Raw genomic sequence first — 25,148 nt, forward strand, 5'->3', positions numbered from 1 at the left:
AAGTTGTTCCTATAGAACAGAGCAACTTACAGGATAAAATAATTGCCCATTCATTTTATACTTTTTGTCAAACTCCACTATTAGTTTGAAGTGGATTGAAGTGGGTCAGGCTGGTATCAATCGAACATCACAGAATGTACTATAGTTCACATCTTCCACTCGAAGAAATTCAAAGAAGTAAATAGTGCAAAAGCCTAGGGCCCAGATTTTTAAATGCTCATCGTTGCAATACTTAACTGATAAGGAGCCTAAATTTCATTTTCAAAAGTGGTTTAGGCATTTAGGAGCCAAAATTTAAAGTGCCTCCATCCCTTTTGAAAATAAGATTTAGGTTCCTAAATCAATTAGGCACAGCAATGTTTACTACCTTTCAAAATTCTGGGCACTGCTATTGATTGAGAAGGTCACATGCTGCCTTAACGACCTGCCTTTTAAATTTCCCATTAGGAAGTCTTTCTGAAACAGGATGGTAACAGACGTGTCCATTACTCGAGAGTCATTTTTGTTTCAGGATTTCTGCTGCAGCCTTTGCTGGGGGCCTGGAGTGACAGATGCACATCAAGATTTGGCAGGAGGCGGCCCTTCATTCTGGTCCTGGCAATAGGTGTGTTTTAAAAAAACCCCTAACTTTACATTTCAAAAAATGTAAAACAGACAGTGATAACCTCTTCTTCCACTCAACCATGGCCGTGTTCTCAGTGACAGGCCCTGTTCCCGTCCTCTCTCCAACCCTTACTGGTGCAGTGCACTGAGCTGAAAAGCCCCATCCAAAATCTGTTCTCCTTCCCCTCAGCTGTGCAGGCTGTGAGTGCCACATCTGGTGAACAAAGCATAGGACTGGGCTCTAAGAACTCTTGACTTCTAATTCCAGCCCTGACACTTGCCATCTGGCTCTGGGAAAGTCTCTGGCCTTCTCTACCCCAGTTTTCTTTTCTGCATAAGAAGCATGCTGTGCATTTTAGCTGGTTAGTGTTTGAAAATGAGAAAGCACGTGCAGTGCTGTTCTGGTTACATTTTACACTTCATCCCATTTGCTGAACTCTGCTTTTTGTTCCGTCAAAAGCAAAAGGGGCTTATCACTGGACAGAGAAATAGACTATTGCCCATATGGCCTTTCCCAGAGTGAAACCCCCAGTAAACTCTAGGAGCAGGAGCCTTCCAGTTTGCCACTAGCTGCGTCTGCCTCCTGTTGTGCAGTAGCAGGTAGGAAGGGAACCAGAGGCAGGTAATGCTTCAAACGGCATTCCCTCCTCTATCTGCAGCACTTTTTGCAGTCCCCTGCTATTGCCCGCAGCCTACCATGAAGCTCCTTCCAGGTGGAGCCACCGTAGAGGGGCATCTGTAGGGTTCTGAGGAGGGTGGAACAGTGCCACTGAGGCTACTCTTTGAGCTAGTGCTGTGATACCCAACTCACGTACGCATGCTTGTACTGTTTCTCACTGAGCTAGCACAAGTCTAAATAGTAGCATAGGCATGCGCAGCACATTTCATTAGGGTGTGCACCCAGGGACTTTTCATGGTCTTTATTGGGGTGTGAAACTCAATTCCACTGGCGGGCCACATTTGAATTACCCTCCGGTGGAATTCGCGCCGTGTCATAGCCTCCTCCAAGAAATATCGCAAGCAGTAGTATTTCGATGGCAGATTGCGGCATGTTCTTTTTCGGCAGCAACTCGCTCTGTCTTGCCGTCTGCCGAAAAATCGCACGCCCTACTCTCTTTCAGTGGCAGCTCTACCCTCACGCCCAGTGAGATGGCGCCGTGGGACACATCAATAAGGTTCGCGACCCAGAACTTTGACACCCCTGCGTTAGGGAGTGCCTGGGCACACCCTGTACGCACACCTATGAATAGTAGTGTAACCGTGCCAGCATGGGTAACATAGCAGAGGCATGGCTTAGCCAGGCCAAGTGCATCCTGCAGGAAATTGATGGGTACGTACATAGTACAGCTAAGCCTTGCCACCACTGCCTGTGCTATTGTGGCTATGTTATGATTTATAACTGCAATAGCTTGATGAGAGCTAGTGTGAGAATGTGTGTATGAGCTGGGAACCACACTCCTAGCTTATAGTGCAGACATAGCCTCAGGTGCCACTCTCCCACTGCCTCCTGAATGGGCAACTAGAGATAAATGCATGGAAGTATCCTGTCTGCTCAAAGATCTATGTGAAGATTTGTCAGCAGAAAGGAAATGCTCCAGTCAAACAAACAAACTATGGAAAGTGCTCATTAGTGGGTATAAGGAGCAAATAATTCAGTTAGCTTGAACAAGGTCAGGAACAGAGATCCAAAATCTTTCCATAAACACACAGAATCACTGGTCTGTGGTAATCGGACTGTGAATGATGCTACCTGCTGTATTGAGTTTGGGGTAGCATAACAGTCGAAAGTGGCCAAGGATGCAGCCTTCATGATTTTTTCCTTTTGGTTGATCTAATTTGATTCCTTGTTCCTAGGAGCATTATTGGGGCTCTCACTTATGCTGAATGGAAGGGACATTGGCAGCACCTTGACTGACACTGTGAATAACCATAAGTGGGGGATCATTCTTACAATCTGTGGGGTTGTCCTAATGGACTTTAGTGCAGATTCAGCAGACAATCCCAGTCATGCCTACATGATGGATGTGTGTAGCCCCGTGGATCAAGACAAGGGGCTTAACATCCATGCTTCATTAGCAGGTATGTGCTTTTATTTATTCTTGCATGGTATGTAGCCATTTAGCTATGAGCAGACAAGCCCAATATAGAATAGCATGGCACAAATGCATCTACCATAGGTCTTTGAACTGTAATGATACATACAGCTTTGGGTTGAGGAACTGTCTCTTTTCCTCTACTATAAGCATAACTCAATAGGTAGCTTCAGAAATTTAAAACATAAAGAGTGTGTAAATCATACTAAGTTTGTGATATTTTGTCCTTTATCAGTTTGGGTTTTATTGTCAAAGAGTTTCACAACAAATGTAAAAAGAGAAATAAAACAAATTATTGAGCAGCTTATCATGAGGTCCCACTCACACAGATGTGGCAGCAAAAATATTCACAGAGGGAGGGAGGGAGGTGAGTGTACTGTATTTAGGAGAACATACCATTTTTACTAGCTTTATTGGAGGAGGCAAATCCTGTTGGGTGTCCTAAACCTGCTGACCCTGATTCTCATTGTTAGAGAATTGTCATTGTCAGACTCTACAATCTAGTTTTCCTCTTTCCTCAGATTTATAAAACACACTTTTGCATTATCCGATATATGTGTATAATGAAAGAAAGAACATTGGCCAAAGGCTGTCCTCACATGAATGGAGCTTGTATAATGTATATGGAGTTTGTTTTAAACAGTATTGCCATTTCAAATGTGTAGCCAGCTTGTTATTCAGTAAAATGAGCTAATCTGACTCTGAATACACACAGGGAACAGATTCCTATTGAGTAAGAAAGATCAATTTTAACTTCTTCATTTTTCAGAGGAGAAATGTACTCAATCCTAGAGCTACTCCATGAGGCAGTTAAGCATCATTGTTACCATTTTATGGATGGGGACTCTGAGACACACAAAGGTTAAGTGACTTATCCTAAAATGAGCTGGCAAATCTGCAAATAGAGCTGGCTTCCATTTCTTTATATCAGTTACTTGTGCAGCATCAGCACCCTTCCCCTCTCTGTCTCATCTTTTCTGTGCTTTTGATGCAGGATATTATATTGCTTATTGTATTTAAGAGATACAAATCGTTAAAGTGATTAGCTAGGAATTGGGAATCTAGCTCAGAACTCATGATTCAAATGGTGCTGTGCTGCATTGCCTTTTTCTTTAGGGATTTGTTGGGGAAGGTAATCTTAATCTATTTTTCCCATCAGGTCTTGGAGGTGGCTTTGGTTATGTTGTTGGAGGAATAAACTGGGATAAAACCAGTATTGGAAGAGCTGTGGGAGGGCAGCTTCGTGTCATCTATGTCTTCACAGCAATAATATTGACTGTCACTACTGTCTTGACTTTAATTAGCATTCCAGAAAGACCCCTGCATTCTTTCAGAAAGAAGAAAAAAGTGATGAAGAGTCCAAGTCTTCCTCTTCCTCCTTCTCCGCCTCTTTTGTTTGAGGAAGTGGTAAATGAAAACCTTAGTTCTCATAACTCAGCTCATTTATATGAAAGTTTTACAAGTCCAATTTCACCTCTCAGCCCACTCACACCCAAATATGGCAGTTTTATCAGCAGAGACAACTCCTTGACAGGAATTAATGAATTTGCATCATCTTTTGGGACCTCAAATATTGACAGTGTGCTCATAGACTGCTTCACAGGAGGGTATGATGGCTATTTAGCAATCCCAGCTAGCTTGCCTAGACAGGCAATCAGTGTCAGCTTTCCCAGGGTGCCAGATGGCTTTTACTGTCAAGAAAGTGGAATCCTGGACCAAGGAGAGAATTCTGTAAATCCAGGGCCAGATAGAGATGCACTAAGGGTGGGCTCACTGGATGCAATAAAGCCACCGTCAGTAGGAATTCTGAAAAGGCCTCAGACTTTGGCCATTCCAGATGTTGTAACAGGAAATTTTCCAGAAAGTAGCAGGAGAAGGAATGTAACCTTCAGCCAACAGGTAAGTGGAAAAAATATCTCCAGAAGCAATGTTATGACTGTATAATTTGAACATTCACTTAGTCTCTTGAGATAGTTTTAGCCTCTCTTTTAAAATGCTTAAATATACACTTTTATTATAATAACTGACTGTTCTTCTTTGAGTAGCGTCCCTGTGGGTGCTCCACTTTAGGTGTCAGCGCATCCCCACGTCATCGATTGGAGATTTTTGCTAGCAGTGCTCGACTGGGTTGCGCATGTGCTGTACCTGTCTTGCGGTGCTGTTGGTGCCCTGGCCCCCCTCATTTCCTTCTCAACTGTCCGTGGTCGAAGATGGAGCCTCCAGCAGTTCCTCACAGCTTGTCCAAAATATCCTTCTAGTTATTTTTATAGGTATTTAGTTAGCTTTTCCCTCAAATTTAACTTAGTTTTTACCCTAGTTACCTGTTTTTTAAAAAAACAAACAAACAAAAAAAACTTTATACTTACCCTTAGGTTATTTAGTTTTTTCCCATATGGATTTGGGCGTCATGCCAGGCTCTCCTGGCTTCAAACACTGCTCCTCATGCAGGGACGCAATGCCAGTGTCTGACAGGTATGCTGAATGCATCAGATGCCTGGGAGAGGAACATGTTTCCCAGAAATGTCCCCACTGCAAAAATCTAAAGTCGAGAGCCAAGCGGGACAGAGACCTCCGTTTGAAGCTAATTCTAATGGAGAGATCTCTTAGACCTGCCTCCAGTCCTGGTCTGGAAAAATCGGTCTCACAACATAAGATCAGTAGGAAAAGGCACTTAACCCCACCTGGCATCGAACACATTAAAAGAAGATCATGGACTCTAGCGGCTAAATGACCAAGTACCAAAGAGGCTACAGGTTCCTCGGGTATATTATCGAGCACAGTGCCTAAAGAGCCCTCTCGCCCCGGTACGGAGCAGACGGATAAATCAGGGTACCCCTTCCCCCACCCTGACATGGCAAAGCCGCAACCTAACGGTCCACAAAACAACTAAAACCATCCCAACATCAGCACCGTCAGAAATCTTGGCGCCAACCAGTCACAGCACCAACAACTGCCAAATCTCACCTTAAGGTGCCAACAGTGCCGACGGCCCCTTCTGAACCAACCTCTGGCACTGAGAAGATCCTAGCACCAACTGCAATGGCACTGAGGAAACATACAGAGAAGCACAGGCACCATGAACATGAGAAGGAATTTCTAACATCCTCCTCCATATCTCCTCTGTATTGCACGGATACCTCTCCTACACATTTTTCTCAGGATGAGCCCATTTCGACCATATCTTTCTCATGTAACAAAGAGTATGACAGAGAAGAGGCAGCATTCTCCCCTCAGCTATCCTCTCCTAAGGGGCAGGTTGTCAAACAACATCCACACCTCAAAATGCCACCACACCCATAACTTGGGCCCCCATGGTTTGCGCCACCCACGGCTTACCATATGCAGTGGCCAAGATGGGACACATGGTCCTCTTATTCTTCCTCCTGCAGCAGACTCTCCACTTCCCATAGGTGTAGATCCAGGTCACCACCTTAGTCCGCCCCAACAGCAACTGAGCCTGTGCCATCAGAGGTCACAGGGGAGAGTATTCTGAAGGAAACAACATCACCCCCTCACAATTCATCCTTGTCCCCAGATGAGGCCATAATCCCTCTGCCGACCACCACTGCTGATGACTTTCGACAATTCCAGGACTTGTTTAAAAGAGTGGTCGATAATTTAGAGATCCCACGCCAAGAAGTAGCTGATTCACAGCGTAAGCTCGTAAAAATCTTACAAATCTTAGCCTCCTCGAAAATTGCTCTCCCTATGGATGACACCCTGATTGAGCCTGCTAATAACATCTGGCAAACACCGACTACCATTCCTCCCACCTCTAAAAGGGATGACAAAAAATATTATGTCCCTGCCAAGGACACAGAATACCTTTTCACCCACCCATCACCGAACTTCTTGGTTGTAGACAAATGGGTCTTGGAGATTTGTCTGTCTGATCTGGATACACTATCCCTTTCATCTCCACACCTACTACCCAAACCCCTTTCCCGTCCCTCTTCAGGGACCCATCTCATGAGTACCTATTGAGACAAGTGTGACACTGGCTGGATTAGAGGAACCATTTATGATATTATTTAACATTCATATGTCAAAATTACAATAATTCATGAGACATACCATGTCAGGTGTTGTCAGTTGTGGTGTTATCAGTTGTTGGCTGCGTGTGTGTGTCCCCTGCATATGTGCTGTCCTGGCTCTGTGCAGGTAACCAAGATAACACCCACAATTGAATGAATTGACATGACCACGGATCCGCTGAGCAACGAAGGCACCCGGCCAGGTTTATTACAATGAAGCACGATGAGAAGCGACCTATATCTTACAGGTACACTTAACATATAAATGCTTCATCACAATGGAACAGCTCAGTTAATGACAAGACTCTCCGTTATCCCCCTCAGCCGGACAAAGTCTTTTCTTCTGTCATGTTCTTTTATACATTGCTACAGACAAGTTGTGTTCTGCCCCTCTGATGTATGTAGTTGCCACCCTCTGACATAGTATACCACCACCCATTACCTTGTACTGGATGATTTGATCAAAACTTTCCTATTCATCATATTAACAAGACATTTCTATCCATTAGAGTGTCATTTGAGGAGGTCAGTACACCCTCGTTATCTCTGGGGTATTAGGATGTCCTGGTACCTTTCTGGAATGTGCTTATACTTAGTACTTTTTGGAATGTATGTTTGTTACACAAGCTCTGTTCTTGCCAATTACTGTGAGCCTGCCAGTTTTCACAGCATGGCTTCTGCTAACTTTGTTTTATAAGGGACTTGACCATTATTTTAGCTCAGGCCTCATACCTGGCGTGTTATGCTAGGCCTTATGTTTCAGGCTCTTACTTTCTACTACATTAGGTAGCATTAGAAAGGTTATAATTTGCTTAGTATGATAATGTTTATGTGCATGTGTCATATTTGTATTGGAAGTTATGGATATGTTTGATGTATCTGTATTTCAGCTTATGCTGTGTTTCTAGGCGACATCCCAGACAGGATGGCTGCAGCACTAGCCTGCTTAATGGCCCATTAAGGTAACTCACAGGTACAAGGGGCCCAGGGGGAGAAGCCAGGGCTACACCTGATGAGTCACCAGGACTTACTCATGTGACCCTGGACTCCATCTTATTTCTGTAAATTTCCACAAGCAGCATGGAAAAAGCCAAGGGACATAAAAGGCAGCTGTACATACATCCATTTTCTCTTCAGTCAGTCTTTAGTCTTCAGCCTTCACCTACCTCTGGATCAACTCATCTGCAACTGAAGCTGTGAGTCAAAGGACTGAGACCCATACAGGTACTGGATGTACACCAGAGGGACTATAGAAGCCTGTGACTCCACAATTCTATTGGAAACCTGATATAGAATCATAGAATTGGAAGGGACCTCAGGAGCAGGACTAACCTCAGCTAAATAATCCCAGTGAGGGTTTTGTCAAGCCACAGCTTAAAAACCTCTAAAGATGGAGATGCCACCACCTCCCTAGGTAACCCATTCCAGTGCTTCACCACCCTCCTAGTGAAAAACTTTTTCCTAATGTCCAACCTAGATCTCCCCCACTGCAATTTGAGACTGCTGCTCCTTGTTCTGTCATCTGCCACCACTGAGAACAGCCTAGCTCCATCCTCCCTGGAACCCCCTTTCAGGTAGTTTAAAGGCTGCTATCAAATCTCCCTTCATTCTTCTCTTCTGCAGACCAAATATATATATATGGACTTTCAAATCATTTGTATGTATCTGATTGCGTTAATCATTTAACATTTCTCTTATAGTTTATTTCTTTCCTTTTATAATAAACCTTTAGTTTTAGTTACTAAAGGATTGGTTAGCAGCGTGGTATTTTGGATAAGATCCAAACTTATATTGATCTGGTAATGTGACTGACCCTTTGGGGTCAGGACAACCTTTTTTGGTAAAGAGCATAGAGTTCTAAATAACATCTCTTTACTGGACCTAGTGGCTCCAAAGTCCCTCCAGCCATCTGAAGGTACTGCTTGAGAGTCACCTAAAGTGGAGTGAGCACCCACAGGGACACTACTTGAAGAAGAAGAGAGGGTTACTCACCTTGTGCAGTAACTGAAGTTCTTTGAGATGTGTGTCCCTGTGGGTGCGCCACTACCTGCCTGCCTCCCCTCTACTTTGGAGTCAATTATTAGCGCTCCACGGTAGCGAAGGAACTGAGGAGGGCCGGAACGCATGTGGCGAAAAAGGCACCAACGGCGTGTGAGACTGGTATGGTGCATGTGCAACATGGATGAGCACTCCTAGCAAAAATCTCCAATCGACGATGCAGGGACGCGCTGACATCTAAAGTGGAGCACCCATGGGGTCACACATCTCGAAGAACGTCAGTTACTGCACAAGGTGAGTAAACTTCTCATTTTGTTTGTCTATACGCATTTGTGATGAAGGGCTCTTTGTAACAGCTTGTTTATGAAAGCTATTATCGGTATACAATATCTGAACTCATGATATGAGTATATTGATAAGAGGGTGGGGATTTAGGGAACAAAAATTAGTAAGAGATTGAAGAAAATTATTTATGATGAGGACTCTCTGCCAGGGAACCTGCATAAGGCCCAAAGTACTGAGAATAATGTGGGCCTTTTCCTACCCCACAGGCACTATGACATAAAGTGCAGAGGCGAATTTTCTGTCTTTCCGCATCAGCATTTCTGAGGTTAATAATGTTAGCCACAATTGTTTCACAGCCCATGAAATGATAACCAACGTGATGGTGAAAATTGCACTTTGCTCAATATCTAGAACCAATATCTTCCCCTTCCTGTGGGTGAGGGTGGATTTCTCTGTGAGCATCCTTTTATGAAGATTACTACACATGCCATCACATTACTATTTTCAGGCTTGTGAATAGGCTTGTTTGTGTAGGGAATGCATTTGGCAGGCCTTTGTACACATGAGTCAACCTCAGCCAAGGACAGCCTGATGTTAGCAGGTGCAATGCCAATGGAAATCTTTTCGCCAAATTCAGGCATGACATGAATGGTGGTGTGAATTACATGCTAGATGTAAGTTGGTCTTAAAAAGTGCACATGGGAAGTACTTTAACATGGTCCAACCAGACATTCAGTGGCTGTGCAAAATAAGTGCAATTTACCATAATGGGTAAAATCCTGGCTTCCCTGAAGTCAATGGGAGTTTTGCCACTGACTTCAGTGGGCCCAGGATTTCACCCCAGGTGTGTAGGGAATAGCAGGAAAAGCAACGAACATGAGTGTATAAATTAGAACAGGCCCCTTTTGTCTGCACAACCTGTACTTCTCTGGCCAAATGCAGCACTTTGGTGAGTACAGCTCCTATTAATTTAAATGGGATTCATATCCACTTATTTACTAAATTTGATTCCCAAAGAACTCCAGAGAGTGTAAAGTACTTGTTTCAAATCCACTGAAAGCCAGATCAGTACACAAAACACGACTTTGCAATTTACACACGTTTTATGATTAACTTTCTTACTCCATTGCTTGCATCCCCACTGAATCTATCTTTATTCTCAAAGTTTACTTTTTATGGCTACACATTTAATCCTCTCAGTGACCAAAAAGAAATGTAATATTACATGGTTTTCTTTGTAGATGTTTCTATATTGTTTTCTGATTTGGAGTTCTTCTGGTGCAGGTTGCTAATATTTTGCTGAATGGTGTGAAGTATGAGAGTGAGCTGAATGGATCAGGTGAGATGTCTGAGCAACCACTTTCCATGAAACTGCTTTGTTCAACTATCTGCCACATGCCCAAGGCTCTGCGTAATCTCTGCATCAATCACTTTCTAGGTAAACCTGCACAGTGTCACATTTTTCTCACCATGAAATTAATCATTTTTTCCTTCAGTAGAAAATGGTTTAAGAATCAGTATAGATTAATATTTTAAAGCTTTTGCTCTACTGTGATTGTCCCTTGCTGAGGTTCTACTGACTAACTGGGACCTAATTTTCTCCACTGAGGTGACTGATAGTATTGCAAACTCCAGAAAGTCTCTTATGTTTCTTCTATAACTAGATTATTTTCTGATAGAAATTAAGAATAAATGTTTAATGCCTTTATTTTTAGCAAGGAAATAATTCCTTTTTAAAATCAGCACTAACGAAACCTGCCTCTGATTAGGTTCAGATATGTACTGGGACACACAAGAAACTGAATTAGGAGCAGAATTTATAAATTGAAAATTCTATCATTAAATTTATTGTACAAATTAGCCTCCTTGACATCATCCTCTGGTATTGCACTTCTTGTTGAATGAGTGTTTATCTGCCAAGAGGCCTCTAAAGGCACTTCTAAATGAATACTTATGGTGCAGCAAACTGGGGTGTAAATCTTCAGTGTTCCAGTGTGCCATCCACTAACTGTCCATTCCCTAGACTTTTTGTGTGGTCCCTGTGCACTGACAGTTAGTGTGCGGTATGTCTGCGCTCTGTAGATTTCTACCCCAGCTTGCCACACAGTGTTTAGATATGCTGTAAGAGTAATGATGGGTGATTATTTTCTTTTATTTGTGCTGAAGACACTCTCTCACGTGAGGCAACACAGGGTTCAACTCTTTCTACTCCTGTTCTATGCATATATGAGGCTTCTATGAAAGGTTGTGAGAGACATGGGCTGTGGTGTCTACAGTATTCTGATGGCACTCAGTTCTATAGCTCCATCACCTCCCATCTGTTGATGCAGTGATCAAATGCTTTTAGAAGGCTTGATGGGTCAGACTCAGTCTAGAGAAGACTGAGTTCATATTAATAGGTTGGCAGAAAGAACCCAGATGAACTGTTGCATCTGCATCCCTGAAGGATGGAGTACAGCCATCATTTGCAACATGCATTCGCAACTATGGAATTTAATTGAACAGGTGGCTGCTGCTGCCGGAGTCCCAGTTAGCTGCCATACCTAAGAGCACTTTTCCCATCTGGTTTTGGAAAACTCAGTCAACTACCTCTCTCAGACCTTGCTATACTTGTCCATGACTTTGTCATCTCAAGACTAGACCACTATGATGTGCTCTATGTGAAGCTACATCTTCAATTCACCCAGAAATTGAAGCTAGTTCAGAATTCTGTAACCCATTTGTAATTTCTCTTGCTCTGATCAGCGATCTGACTAATGCAGTTTGCCTATGAGGATTGCAGGTGGTGTTCAGTGAGTAGGCTTTAACCTTTAAAACGCTGACTGACTTTGATCAAGATTTGATCAAGAGTATAGTATAGAGAGAAAGACAGTGTCTCAGGTAACTCCCATGAAGATAAGGGCAAGCTGTGGAGTGTATTATAGAATATTCCACAGTTTGTTTACTGTTGTGAATTCTAAAATATCCAAGAGCACCCAGAGCTTGGAGTGGGAGCTTACAGATACTGTTCAAATTTAAATAAACAAATATTGCTTCTGGCTTCTTCTAGGTTGGCTCTCATTTGAGGGAATGTTGCTGTTCTACACAGATTTCATGGGAGAAGTGGTGTTTCAAGGCAATCCTAAAGCCCCTCACAACTCTGATGAATATCGAAAATACAATGCTGGGGTCACCATGGGGTGTTGGGGAATGTGTATCTATGCATTCAGTGCTGCATTCTATTCAGGTACTAAGCAAAGTTTTCTTCCATACTGCTGAGAGAAGAATGAACTGCTTCTGAAAAGCTGCTTCTTCAGTATAGAACGTTGTTCTGGACTTGGTATTTATATTGCAGATTAATGTGCTACTTGGAGGCTTTTCTGCCCTAAAATCTTTTTCTTTTATTATCAATTCTTATCCATCCATATACTGTCTCTGTTAGTTAATACTTGTTAGCATTGACAGCACAGACAAACTAAAAAAATTGCCATTGTATTGCCCTGTTCATAAAGTACTTCACAGCTTCACAACACTATTGTGAGGTAGGTGAACTGGGTGTGTGAGGGTTGCAACTTCATAGTTTGTGTAAGCCGCGCATATTGAACGCAGCAAGGGTTCCTTGCATCCCTCCATTTCCCCACATAAGCTCCCTGTGTGCTGCCATTACACTGCAGGGACTCACTGTAACTTGCCTGCTAGAGGTTCTGTGTGCCCTGCATTCATCTCCCCACCCATATCAGGATCCTCCATTCTTTTCCCCGTGATGGCAGCTGTGTGTACCCTCTTACTTCTTTCCCTCCATGCCTCTCCCCACCATCTTCTCCCCAATTATTCTTCTGTCTGGGAGATAAATCACTGAGGGTGTTAACATGTTCAGTAAATTCTTGGAATGTGTTAGGGACAGCTTCTTGTTACAGAACATGAAGGAAGTAACCAGGAGGGCAGCCATTTTAAACGTCATTCTAACAGGGAGGAATTGGTAGTGAATATGAAAGTAGAAGGGAACTTCAGTGAAAGTGATCATGAAATGAAAGATTTCATGATTCCAAGGAAAGGAAGGAGTGAGAGCAGCATAATAAGACAATGGACTACACAAAAGCAGACTTATAACAGACCCAGAGAACTGGTATGTATGGTCCCATGGAAGAAAATCTAAGTGCAAAAGGAGTCCAGGAGAGATGGTAATTTCTCAGAGACATCCCACATGACATTCTCATAAGGAAACTAGGGAAATGTGGCTAGATGAAATTACTGTGATGTGTGTGTCCAACTGATTGATTAACTACTCTTTGAGAATAGTTTTTCAATGATTTGCTGCCAGACTGGGAGGATATTAATAGTGGGGACCCACAAGGGTCTGTCCTGGGTCCAGCACTAGTCAATATTTCCATTAATGACTTGGATAATGAAGTGGAGAGTATGCTTATAAAATCTGCAGGTGACATCAAGCTGGGAAGAATTGTAAGCAATTTGGAGGATAAGATTAAAATTCAAAATGACCTTGACAAATTGGGGAACTGATCTGAAATCAACTTAATGAAATTCAGTAAAGACAAGTGCAAACTACTGCACTTAGGAAAGAAATGCATAAATATAAAATTGGGAATAACCGGCTAGACCAGGGGTTGGCAACCTTCAGCAAGGGCCATGCCAAATCTCCGCCCCTCCCCGCAGTGCTGGAGTGGTGGCGGGGGGTAGGGGTTTGCAGGCCCATTCCTGGTGGCAGTGGAGGCGGAGGTGTGTGTGTTTGCAGCCTTGTTCCCAGCGGCAGTGGGAGGGCAGGTCTGAGGACCCGTTCCTGCAGGGGCCATGCCACTCCTGGCCAGGGGTGCCACTTGGCCCATGTGGAGAAGGGGCAGGGCCACATGGGCGTGGGGGGCAGCACTGCTTGGGGCCGGAAGTGGCGTGGCTCTGACCAGAGCGCTGGTGCACGTGCCACCTTTGGCATGTGTGCCGCACATTGCTGACCCCTTGGCTAGACAGTAGTGCTGCAGAAAAGAATCTGGGAGTTATAGTAGGTCACAAATTGAATATGTGCCAACAATGTGGTGCAGTTGTGAAATAGTCTAATATAATTCTAGGGTGCATTAACAGGACTGCCTTATGTGGGTCTGGGGAGGTAACTGTCCCACTCTACTTGGGACTGGTGAGGCCTCAGCTTGAATATTGTGTCCAATTCTGAGCACCATACTTTAAGAAAGATGTGTACAAATTAGAGAGAGTCCAGAGGAAGGCAACAAAAAGGATAAAATGTTTAGAAAACCTATAAGGAAAGATTAGAATAACTGGGCATGTTTAGTCTTGGGAAAAGAAGACTGAGGGGGGAAACTTAATAATAGTCTTCAAATATGTAAAGAAGATGATGGTCAGTTGTTCTACGTGTCCACTGAAGGTAGAACAAGAAGTGTAATCAGTTAAACCTGCAGAAAGGGAGATTTAGGGTAGATACTAGTAAAAACTTTCTAAGGATAGTTAAGTACTGGAATAGGTTACTAATGAAGGTTATGGAATCCCCGTCGTTAGAGGTTTTTAAGGACACATTAGACAAACACCTCAGAGATGGTGTAGGTATACTTGGTCCTGCCTCAGGGCAGGGGAGTAGAATTCTGTGTAATGGCAAATAGTAACACTAAATAATTATGCATACACATTGAGAAGAGAACATACAGAGCCCCTAAAATATATTTGATTTTTTCCACGTAAGTTATTTTGCTCTAGAAGTGGCAGTTCTTCAAGAAATGTGCAGTTCCAAACCCCTGTGACTGCAAGAGAAGAATTAGAAATTTGTAAAGATTTGCCACTTCTACATTACCATAGATACGCAAGCATGCAGGAATATAGACTATTTTCTTTTAATACACTTGTGTTTTATTATCCTCTTGTCTTGAGTCTAATAGTCACATATTACATGTTTTCAATTCACCCATGGGAACACATACTATTAGGGTAAGATTGGCTAAAATATCTAGCACTAATAAGGTGTCTTATGTGTGCAAAGTGCTTTACAAATAGCATACGATAATAATTTACCATAAGTTAATAAGAGAGCAACAGTAAGAATAATACACCTTAGCAGAATCTAATATCAAATGTTAGATACATAGGCAGTACACAGTTTGTTACAATACCAGCATTGCCAACTCCAAGCATTTAAAAATCCCGAGTCAGCCTCCCAAAAATAATGAGATTGGCTTAAAAATCATGAATTTGTTCTCTTTCTTTGCTTTCTAGGGTACACTAGGGTTACATTTTCCAATTTTTCTCTGCAGTCATGAGTGCTAGAAACTTTTTTTATATACATGAAAGCTCAGATTTTCACTTTCACTTGACTGCAGGAGCTTGGATTTTAAGGAAAACGCTAATTATTGCAAGACTTAGCAATACTGTGATACACAGTTCTTGAGTCTCAAGAATCCCAGTACCAGGCAACTCAGCAAGCTTGAATCAGTCAAGACAATTGATTTTCATACTGTCCATACTTGGGAAACAGTGTGGTCTAGCACTTTAGCACAGGCCTGGAAGACAGGCAGTTCTGTATTCCAGTCCTGGTTCTGCTGCTAATTTACTCTGTAATCTTTGGGCACATCACTTAAGCTTGGTGTTTCTCAGTATCTCCTCTGTAAAATGGAGATAGTTACACTTTCCTGCCTGACATAGGACTGCTAGTGAATGATCTTTTATATTTCCTATAGGATATGCTGGATATCGTTTTCTCACAATGAGTAGTATGTTACCCCACATGTAATATCATTTAAATCAATGGGACTATTTGGTGTAGTAATTGACATGAGTCACAGGGCACAGCTCTCTCACCACTCTTGATACAGTGCTATGTCAGTTTCCCTTCCTGTGCCCAGAGCTATTCAGCCACTGCATAATAGGTGATTCAGTTCATGTTCCCCCTCTTGGGGCTTGTTTTGTTAAGCCAAAACAAACTGAAACCTTTTACATGGCCCATCCACGGCACAATCAGTGCTTACCTGGCTAGCATGGTTTCATAAGTCAATCCATCTGCCCTTCCCAGGGCTCATGCAGTCTTTCTAGCCCTCAGAAAATCTCCCAGCATTTCTGTTCTTTCTAGGTATCTCTCACAGGCCTTCCACCTGGTTGATGGGGAGAACTTCCCTCCGGATCATATGCTGACCCTGAATCTCACCTAAATTAAGATAAGGCAATCCCCTTTTTAAAAAAGCAGGTGACACTTCGGCCTGTACTCAGTTGATTCTAGTCCTGTGACCTCACCTTGTTTATATGCTCCCTCTGGTCAGGGTTTCACCTAGGGTTTTTCTGTCCCTTGCATCAGGGGAAAAACAGGCCCAGGTGCTGTGCCCAAACTCCCTTAAAGGGGCCTGTCCACCCTGTGACATTGAGTATTGGTCATCTAGCCTATATAAATTACTTACCATGTGAAATATGTATACTTTTTGGTTACTCACATGCTTGGAATGTCAAACACACATTGGGACAGCTTTCCTGTATGCTCAGTCCCCTTAAATAAGGGAATTGATCTGTACAACACTTATTACCAACATAAATAGTCCAATAGACAACATAAAATATTTCCAATTAAATCCTATTCATTATACTAATTCCTCTCAAATAATCTGTTATGGTCCAATTCTGCCAACCTTTCTCAGACTGAGGAGTGATAGTACCTTACCCCAGAAGAAGTGCCATTGATTCAACAGGACTACTTGCAAAGTAAAGCATTACTCAACATGAAGAAAGATGGCAGAATCATTCATAGCTGTTAAAGCTGTATCCATAAACCACAGATTTATAAAATACAAGGTTCGAAGAATACGGGGATATATTCCTTAAAAGCCCTAATGTGCATAAAAGGAAGGACATAGGCCATTCTTCAGTTCATAATTCTTGACATGCTCTGCTTGAAAGATCCTATCCTGCCTGATCTGAAAAGCTGACAGTACCGGAAGCTGATCACTCCAGTCTTATGCAGTATCTCATATGCTAACTTTACAAGTATTTGCATTAAAGCAGAATTCAGAACAACTGGCAAAATCAAAAACCATGACATTAGTTTAAGAAAAAGAAGCATACTATCTCACAAGTTCCCTTTATTGTTTGTGGAAAGTTATTTCTCATAATTAAATAAACCAATAATTTTAATGTTTTGAGAAGGTTAAAGACCAGGGCAACTGGGATGTAGTTACAGCAGAAAATTAAAAAATAAACAGAATCTGTTTATATATTTCTGTGCAATTTATTCTCTTAAATTCTGTTTTACAGCTGTTCTAGAAAAGCTGGAAGAATACTTCAGTATTCGCACCCTGTATTTCATAGCATACCTTGCCTTTGGACTTGGTACAGGCCTGGCTACACTCTCCACAAATATCTATGTGGTTCTATCTCTATGCATAACTTATGGTATTTTATTTTCAACACTCTGCACGCTCCCTTATTCTCTATTGTGTGATTACTACCAGAGTAAAAAGGTAAGTTTCCCAATACTACATGTTTTTTAAACCATAAAGTGCAGAAGTTTCTACGCTATCCACAGCTAAGACTTAGCCTTCTAGATGCCAGGAACGATCATGTTAAACTAGAAATTTTTGCTCCTTTTCTTTTTCTGCTGCACATACAATCAGATAGAATTAACTTGTTTAAAAACCTTTCTATTGTGTGGCCAGCCATGTGAAGAAAAGGAACTGAATCTTTTTCATCTCTACTGCACTTTCTTTGCCCTTCTCCTCTTCCCAACTCTCTCTGATGCTTATTTTCCTTCTCCCTTGCCCTCTGCTGCATAATGCTGAGAAGCTGAAGATTTATTTTTAAGTTATTTGTTCATAGCTCAGTCTGTGCTGGCCAGGGCACTATTAATGCTCCTATACTGGTGTTTGGCAGAATCTGATCAGGAAGCGTAAGAACATAAGAAAGGCCATATTGGGTCACACCAATGGTCCATCTAGCCCAGTATCCTGTCTTCTGACAGTGGTTGATGCCAGATACTTCAGAGGGAATGAACAGAAAAGGGCAGTCATTGAGTGATCCATCCCGTTGTCCAATCCCAGTAATTTGGGACTCCCAGAGCACAGGCAGTGCTTAATTTGTGCCAGGACTTGGTGGATTGTTGCCCCGGCACCTCTGGGCTTCCCACATCAGTTATAAAAGTAAAAAGATTGCTTGAGCCCTGGCACCTCTTTCATTACAAATTACGCATTGTGCTTGAAGTTGCATCCATGACTATCTTGGCTAGCAGCCATTGATGGACCTATTCTCCGTGATTTTATCTAATTATTTTTTTAATCCAGTTATACTTTTGGTCTTCACAACATTGCCTGGCACTGAATTCTACAGATTAACAGTTCATTGTGTGAAGTACTTCCTTATGTTTGTTTTAAACCTGCTGCCTATTCATTTCATTGGGTAACCCTGGTTCTTATATTATGTGAAAAGGTAAATAACACTTTCTTATTCACTTTCTCCTCACCATTCATGATTTTATAGACTTCTATCATACTGGCTTAGTTGTCTCTTTTCTATGATGAACAGTCTCAGTCTTTTTAATGTCTCCTCTTCTGGAAGCTAATCCACACCCCTAATCGTTTTTGTTGCCCTTCTCAGTTCTAATATATCTTTTTTGAGATGGTGTCCAGAACTGCACACTGTATTCAAGATGTGAGCATAACAGAGATTTATGTAGCGGCAGTATGATATTTTCTGTCTTATCTATCTTTTTCATAATGCTTCCTAACATTCTGTTAGCTTTTATGACTGCCGCTGCACACTAAGCAGTTGTTTTCACAGAATGATCCACAGTGCCTACAAGATCTCTTTCTTGAGTGGTAACAGCTAATTTAGATCCCATCATTTTGTATGTATAGTCCCCTTCTGCCTGATAAGAAGAGATTTGAATAGGAGGCTATAAAATATTCTGATATAGGGCTCAGTATCTCCTATTGAAGTTGTCCCACTTTAATTAAATAATTGAATAATTAAATATTAATTGGGCTGAGAAAGGGTTAGAATTACTCTATAGCTTACTGTTTAGGGCCCTCACCTGAAAGGTGGCAGCTCCTTGTTCAAGTCCATTCTCCCCTTCAGGTAGAATCATAGAATCATAGGAGTGGAAGGACCTTGAAGGTCATCTAGTCCAGTCCCTGTACTCAAGGCAGGACTACATAATAACTTGATCTTTCCTGACAGGATTTTGTCTAACCTGCTCTTCAAAACCTCCAATGATGGAGATTCAACAACCTCCCTAGGGAATTTGTTAGTGTTTAACTACTCTGACAGTTAGGAGGTTTTCCTAATGTCCAACCTACACCTCTCTTGCTGCAACTTAAGCCCATTGCTTCTTATCCTATCCTCAGAGGTTAATGAGAACAATTTTTCTCTCTCCTCCTTGTAACCTTTTATGTACGTGAGAACTGTTATGTCCTCCCTCAGTCTTCTCTTCTCCAGATTAAACAAACCCAATTTTTTCAATCTTTCCTCATAGGTCACATTTTCTAGCCCTTTCATAGGTTTTGCTGCTCTCCTCTGGACTTTCCCCAATTTGTCCAAATCTTTCCTGAATTGTGGTGCCCAGCACTGGACACTATATTCTAGTTGAGGCTTTATCAGTGCTGAGTAGAGCAGAAGAATGACTTCTTGTGTCTTGCTTACAACACTCCTGTTAATACATTCCAGAACAATGTTGACTTTTTTGCAACAGTGTTACACTGTTGACTCATATTTAGCTTGCAATCCACTATAACCGTCAGATCCCTAGCCACAGTACTCCTTTCTAGGCAATCCTTTCCGATTTTGTTTATGTGCAATTGACTGTTCCTTCCTACGTGGAGTACTTTGCATTTGTCCTCATTGAATTTCATCCTATTTACTTCAGACCATTTTTCCAGTTTGTCCAGATAATTTTGAATTTTAATCCTATGCCCCAGAGCACATTCTGGGTGTACCCAAACCGCTCAGCTAAAGGTTATAAGGAAGAACCTTCTCCAGCTGTTTTGTGTGAACTTGCATGCGGGTTTAAATTAACGTTATCCAGGCAAAAGTAGGCATGCTGAGAGGCTACCTGCTGGATTGGGCCCCGCACTCCATAAAGGCAGCCGAATGCCTATCTTCCCCTGAGTTGTGACTCACAAGCAGAGATAGTAGGTATGGTCTTACAGTCCAGACTTAGGCACCAAACTTCAAAAGTGGGACAGGGATTAGCATGCATCCTTCTCATAGACCTCTCCCATTGGCTAGCTTAGGTGGCTCCCTGCCTAGCAGGGCAGGCTTTGTGGATTGTATTCTATGGTGTCAGTCTCTCCCCATTCATTGTATAGGAGCCTGGGTGCCCCACTCAGGCGTTGTGGACCGCAGTGGTGTTCCTGTGATTTTCTAGGCACCTAAAAGATAGGAGCCTCATGATGGCTAAATCCCTTTTGTGGATCTGGGCCTAGGAATCTCTAAAAATGGTTTTGACACGCAGCACTATACAGCAAAAAGGAAATACCAGGTCTAAACAGAAATACTGTTCCTGCAGGTGATATATACCAGCTGGATGCTATAACCTTAATCTCAGGCAAACTTCATTACTGCTGGAGCACTTACTACAGCTGTCGATAAGGTTGCCTAAACATTTCCATCGTAAATCCTTTTTCAGTTAGTCATACTTTCTCAAATTTGTGTTATTAAGGCTGAATTTTCCAGTTCTGATTTCTGCCCAAGGATAAATTTGTTTTATTGTTTGCACTAAAGTAGTTCAGCCATTTTTGAGAATGAGGAGAGTGAAAAAGATACACTTTTATCAGTATTTAAAAAGATTAAAAAAACATGCAACTTTTATATGAACAGTTTTAGCAATGTTTGGAGGCAAAAATATGAAATTTGGTAGGGGCTAGAAATGTCCTTTATATATACATGCACACAAGCTCAGATTCTCACATATTCATTTCACCCCAGAAGCTTTGACAACACTAATCATCACAAGACTCCCAATAAAACTGTGATAGTTGGCAAGACTGTGGTGTACTTCTGGGGGCAGGACAACAATGCATTGCCTCTTACTCAAGGCTAAACTACTAGGCCCTGGTTGCGCAAAGCATTGTACACATAGTGGTTCTCAACCTTTCGAAACTACTGTGCATCTTTCAGGAGTCTGATTTGTCTTGCATATCCCAAGTTTCATATCATTAAAAACTACTTGCTTACAAAATCAGACATAAAAATACAAAAGTATCACAGCATGCTATTACTGAAAAAGTGCTTACTTTCTCATTTTTACCATATCATTATAAATAAATTAGAATATATATATGTATAGTACTTATATTTCAGTGTGATACTTGAGCCTGTTTTTCACTTGTGAACCTTGTCTGAAGTCAGATCCCCACGCAGTGGGCTGATGCTCAAGCCCCATGGCTCAGAGCTGAAGCAGGTAACTTAGCTTCCTGGTGCCCCCGGTAGCGTGGGGCCCTGGGAAACTGCCCTGCTTGTCACCTCTAATGCTGGACCTGCACTTGTGACCCCCAACAAATCTGTCCCATAACCCCCAGGGTGAGAAAAAGTGATCTAGATGAGTTGAGTACCCCCTGGAAGATCTCTGCATACCCCTAGGGGTGTGTGTATCCCTGGTTGAGAACCATGGGTATATGGGATCATAAAGCACTAAAGTAATGGAACTCCACTGGGAGAAAGTTATGCCAGGTGTACCTCTTTACAGGATCAAGCCTTATTTAGTAGTATTGACATGAGCTGTCTTGGAACCGTATGCTTATTGGATAAACAGACATACCCAATTAAAGCTCACACAAATCCTTGTGTCAAATACTGTCAAACAGTTGGAATTTAATGTCAGTAAATGTTCTCCTGCATTAATTTTACAAGTAGTATGAACTGAACAGCACACAGCTGTATTCTCCTCTTTAGACAAATATTTTTCGAAAATTCCTAGCATGTAAATAAAGAAGCAAACATGATGTAGAAACAAAGGCAAAAATTTAGGGGGAAAAATCATTCACTCAAGCAGATTATGGCATTAAATAAGGACATTAGACAATTTATCAATTTACAATTTAAATTATTTTACTCAAAAATATCTATTTAGTTCTTTTAGCATCCCACTGTTAAATTCTCATGTTTCCTCATTTACACAAAAACATTAACTGAGTAAAGTGTGGGTCTTTATACAATAGTAACCGAGACTCTCAAAATCTATGCTTATTGGAATCATCTGTTAGGGCAGCTGTCCAATTCAGATTCCTAGGTAACTTGAATTAAATTTATTTTTATACATTATAAATTGTAAGTCTTGTTTCTTTTTTTGATATATTCCTATTTTACTATGTTAAGTATTTCAAACCTTGTTAATATTAACTGGACATGTATTAGAGAATTGAGAGCTTTCCTAAGCATCTATAGAGCAAAAAGGACATGATTCTGGTAGCATCTTTGTGAGTACAGGGTTCTGTGTAACATCAGTTAAAAACAGACCAGTCTTATTAATTTAATTCTACTGCTTATTAGAAAAGATAGGAACAGGAGCAGAGACACTGGAGCTGTTGGTTTGCACGTTCAGGAAGACAGCAAATGCATCAGTTTTCATTTGGAAGTTATTTTCTCCACTGCAAGAGTTAAAAATTTGTTTTATTAAATGAAGGCTTAAAATCTGCAATAAATGGATGACTATAGCTCCCTCCCACTCGGACTTTTGTGCTCGTTGCTAGTGAGTGGATTTTCAAGTAATGAGTATTAACATGATCAGTCACTGTTCTTCTAGCTAATGGGCTACAGGTGTCTGTTGGAGTAGTCCTGTATTTATCCTTCTGTTGTTTAGCTAGTAAGTGTTTGGCTGTACATATTGGGCCCAATCTTGCTCCTACTGGTATTAATGGGACTTTTACAAATGACTTCAGTGGTATCAGGATCAACCTCACATTCAGAATTTTCACCAGGAGATTTATCATATTAAGAAGGCTATTCTCCATTTGTTGTTGACTAGAGAGACAACTTTTAGTAGCATCAATGGTACTTATATACTTCTATTAAGGGGAGAAGAGATTCCTCAACAGACCAATTCAGGAAGTTTTAGTTTCAAAAGGTAGAGAAGATTGTTTGCCTTTCTGCTGAGCCGTGTTTCCTTTATGCAGAACTGCTTTCTCTTATAGCATTGCCTTGGTGTTCCAGCATTAAGGGAATATATAGAAACTAGGGCAGAGAAGAGATATTAGTACGCTAACACCATGACGTAATTAACTCATGGAATCCTTCAAACTAGTGGTTTTCAATCTGTGGTCTGCGGACCTCCGGGGGCCCGCAGACTATGTCTGAGATTTCCAAAGGGGTCCACATGACAATTTGAAACTTTTTAGGGGGTCTGCAAATGAAAAAAGGTTGAAAACCACTGCTTCAACCCAGCCATGTTCTCAACAATTCCCTACTATGCTAGGTATAGAAAATGTGTCCTTCTCTGTTAAATGTAGGGAATACGGCATATGAATGTTTTTTCCTTTAGCATATTCTTTTACCATGTTATCAGTTTGAATATTCTGCTAAACTACTCTCTCTTTCTCACATGGTTTTCTTTCCTTTGAACAGTTCGCAGGATCGACTGTTGATGGTACCAAGAGGGGGATGGGCATGGATATCTCTCTCCTGAGCTGCCAGTATTTCCTAGCTCAGATCCTTGTTTCTATAGTGATGGGACCCATAACATCAATGGTGGGCAGTGCTAATGGTGTGATGTATTTTGCCAGCCTCGTGTCCTTCATTGGCTGCTTGTTTTCTTCCCTCTGTGTCATATATGAGATTCCGGCCCCTGAAGAGCTGGAAGAGGAACAGCAGCCACTGGTGCTGAGTGCGTGAAATAAGTGCAGTCCACCGCAGCATGATGGCCATGGTGCGGCATGATCAGCCAGCGGAGAGGGGCTGGCTGAGGGCAGGGAAGAGGCACAAGCTGTATGAGGCACTGGACACTAATAAAAGCAGCAACTCCAGCAAAACGGCAGCTTCTGCCTCGTTCTTACTGTGGCCAGCAGGGGCTGCATGCTACACATGGGAAGGCGGCCCAGAGGTTCCTTTTTGTGGGTGCAGGCCCAGGGCTCTGTGCACATGGCAGGCCAAACCACAGCAACACGGTAGCACTGTGGCAAAAGCCTAAACATCTATGAGTGGTGCACATGGTGCAACTCCCGAAGGTGGGAATGGGACCCACTCCTTTTGCATGCCTTCCACCATCAGGTCAGTCGAACTTCCCAAACAGCGAGAAGGCAAGGGTCATCACCTATCCATCTATAAAATGGATAGAAATCTGGCTAGATCAGGCTTAACGGCTAGTGATCAATGTCTCAATGTCTAGTTGGCAACCGGTAACAAGCAGAGTGCCCCAGGGGGTGGTGCTGGGGCTGGTTTTGTTCAATATCTTTATTAATGACCTGGAGGATGGGGTGGATTGCACCCTCAACAAGTTTGCAGATTACAGTAAGGTGGGGGCAGGATACAGAGTGACTTAAACAAATTGGAGGATTGGGCCAAAGAAAACTAAAAATGTGATGAGGTTCAACAAGGACAAGTGCAGAGTCCTGTAATTAGGGCAGAAGAATCCTATGCACTGCTACAAACTGGGGACCAACTGACTAGGCAGCAGTTTGGCAGAAAAGGACCTGGGGGTTACCATAGACAAGAAGTTGGATATGTCAACAACATGCCCTTATTTGTAAGAAGGCTAACGGCATCTTTAGCTGTGTTAGTATAAGCATTGCCAACAGATTGAGGGAAGTGATTATTCCCTTTTATTTGGCACTGGTGAGGCCACATTTGGAGTAGTGTGTCGTTTTGGGCTCCCCACTACAGAAAGGATGTGGACAAATTGGAGAGAGTCCAGTGGAGAGCAATGAAAATGACATGAGGAGAGGCTGAGGAAACTAGGCTTGTTTAGTCTGCAGAAGAGAAGAAGGGGGCTGAGGTTGTCCTGCATTCTTTCCTTGGTTGGTTGAGGCTTTTTTAACCAATTGGTGATGGTGGAGAACTGTGCAGTCTAGCAACTCTAATTCCAACAGCCCTAACTGTGCCACTTACATGTGACCATTAGTACAGAGATGGTTTCTCTCCATGTACCCACCACAGCAGTTTTTATTGCGTCACAAACGACAAAACCTGCAGAAAGAGGAGGCGGCAGGTTCTTCCCTATCCCCTCCACTCTGAACCA

At 42.2% G+C, this 25,148-nt stretch overlaps 1 protein-coding gene across 5 annotated transcripts in view; it reads left to right on the forward strand.

Moving 5' to 3' along the window:
• Positions 1 to 24,177, forward strand: part of SLC45A1 (solute carrier family 45 member 1) — a 50,410-nt gene extending 26,233 nt beyond the window's left edge. For 4 of the 5 annotated variants that reach the window (XM_067566332.1, XM_067566334.1, XM_067566330.1 and 1 more), the window contains 7 exons: positions 512 to 604; positions 2,458 to 2,682; positions 3,856 to 4,595; positions 10,298 to 10,451; positions 12,063 to 12,239; positions 17,243 to 17,448; positions 23,540 to 24,177. In XM_067566332.1, the coding sequence (XP_067422433.1) occupies positions 512 to 604; positions 2,458 to 2,682; positions 3,856 to 4,595; positions 10,298 to 10,451; positions 12,063 to 12,239; positions 17,243 to 17,448; positions 23,540 to 23,806 (1,862 nt within the window). In that variant the 3' untranslated portion in view covers positions 23,807 to 24,177. The remainder of the gene's footprint in view (positions 1 to 511; positions 605 to 2,457; positions 2,683 to 3,855; positions 4,596 to 10,297; positions 10,452 to 12,062; positions 12,240 to 17,242; positions 17,449 to 23,539) is intronic. The other variant, XM_067566335.1, reaches the window with a different exon arrangement.
• Positions 24,178 to 25,148: the final 971 nt, after the last annotated feature.

The sequence above is a fragment of the Emydura macquarii genome, unplaced genomic scaffold (genome assembly GCF_026122565.2).
Source record: "Emydura macquarii macquarii isolate MOO-44397 ecotype Brisbane River unplaced genomic scaffold, CSIRO-AGI_Emac_v2 contig_2768, whole genome shotgun sequence".
Classification (NCBI taxonomy): domain Eukaryota; kingdom Metazoa; phylum Chordata; order Testudines; family Chelidae; genus Emydura; species Emydura macquarii.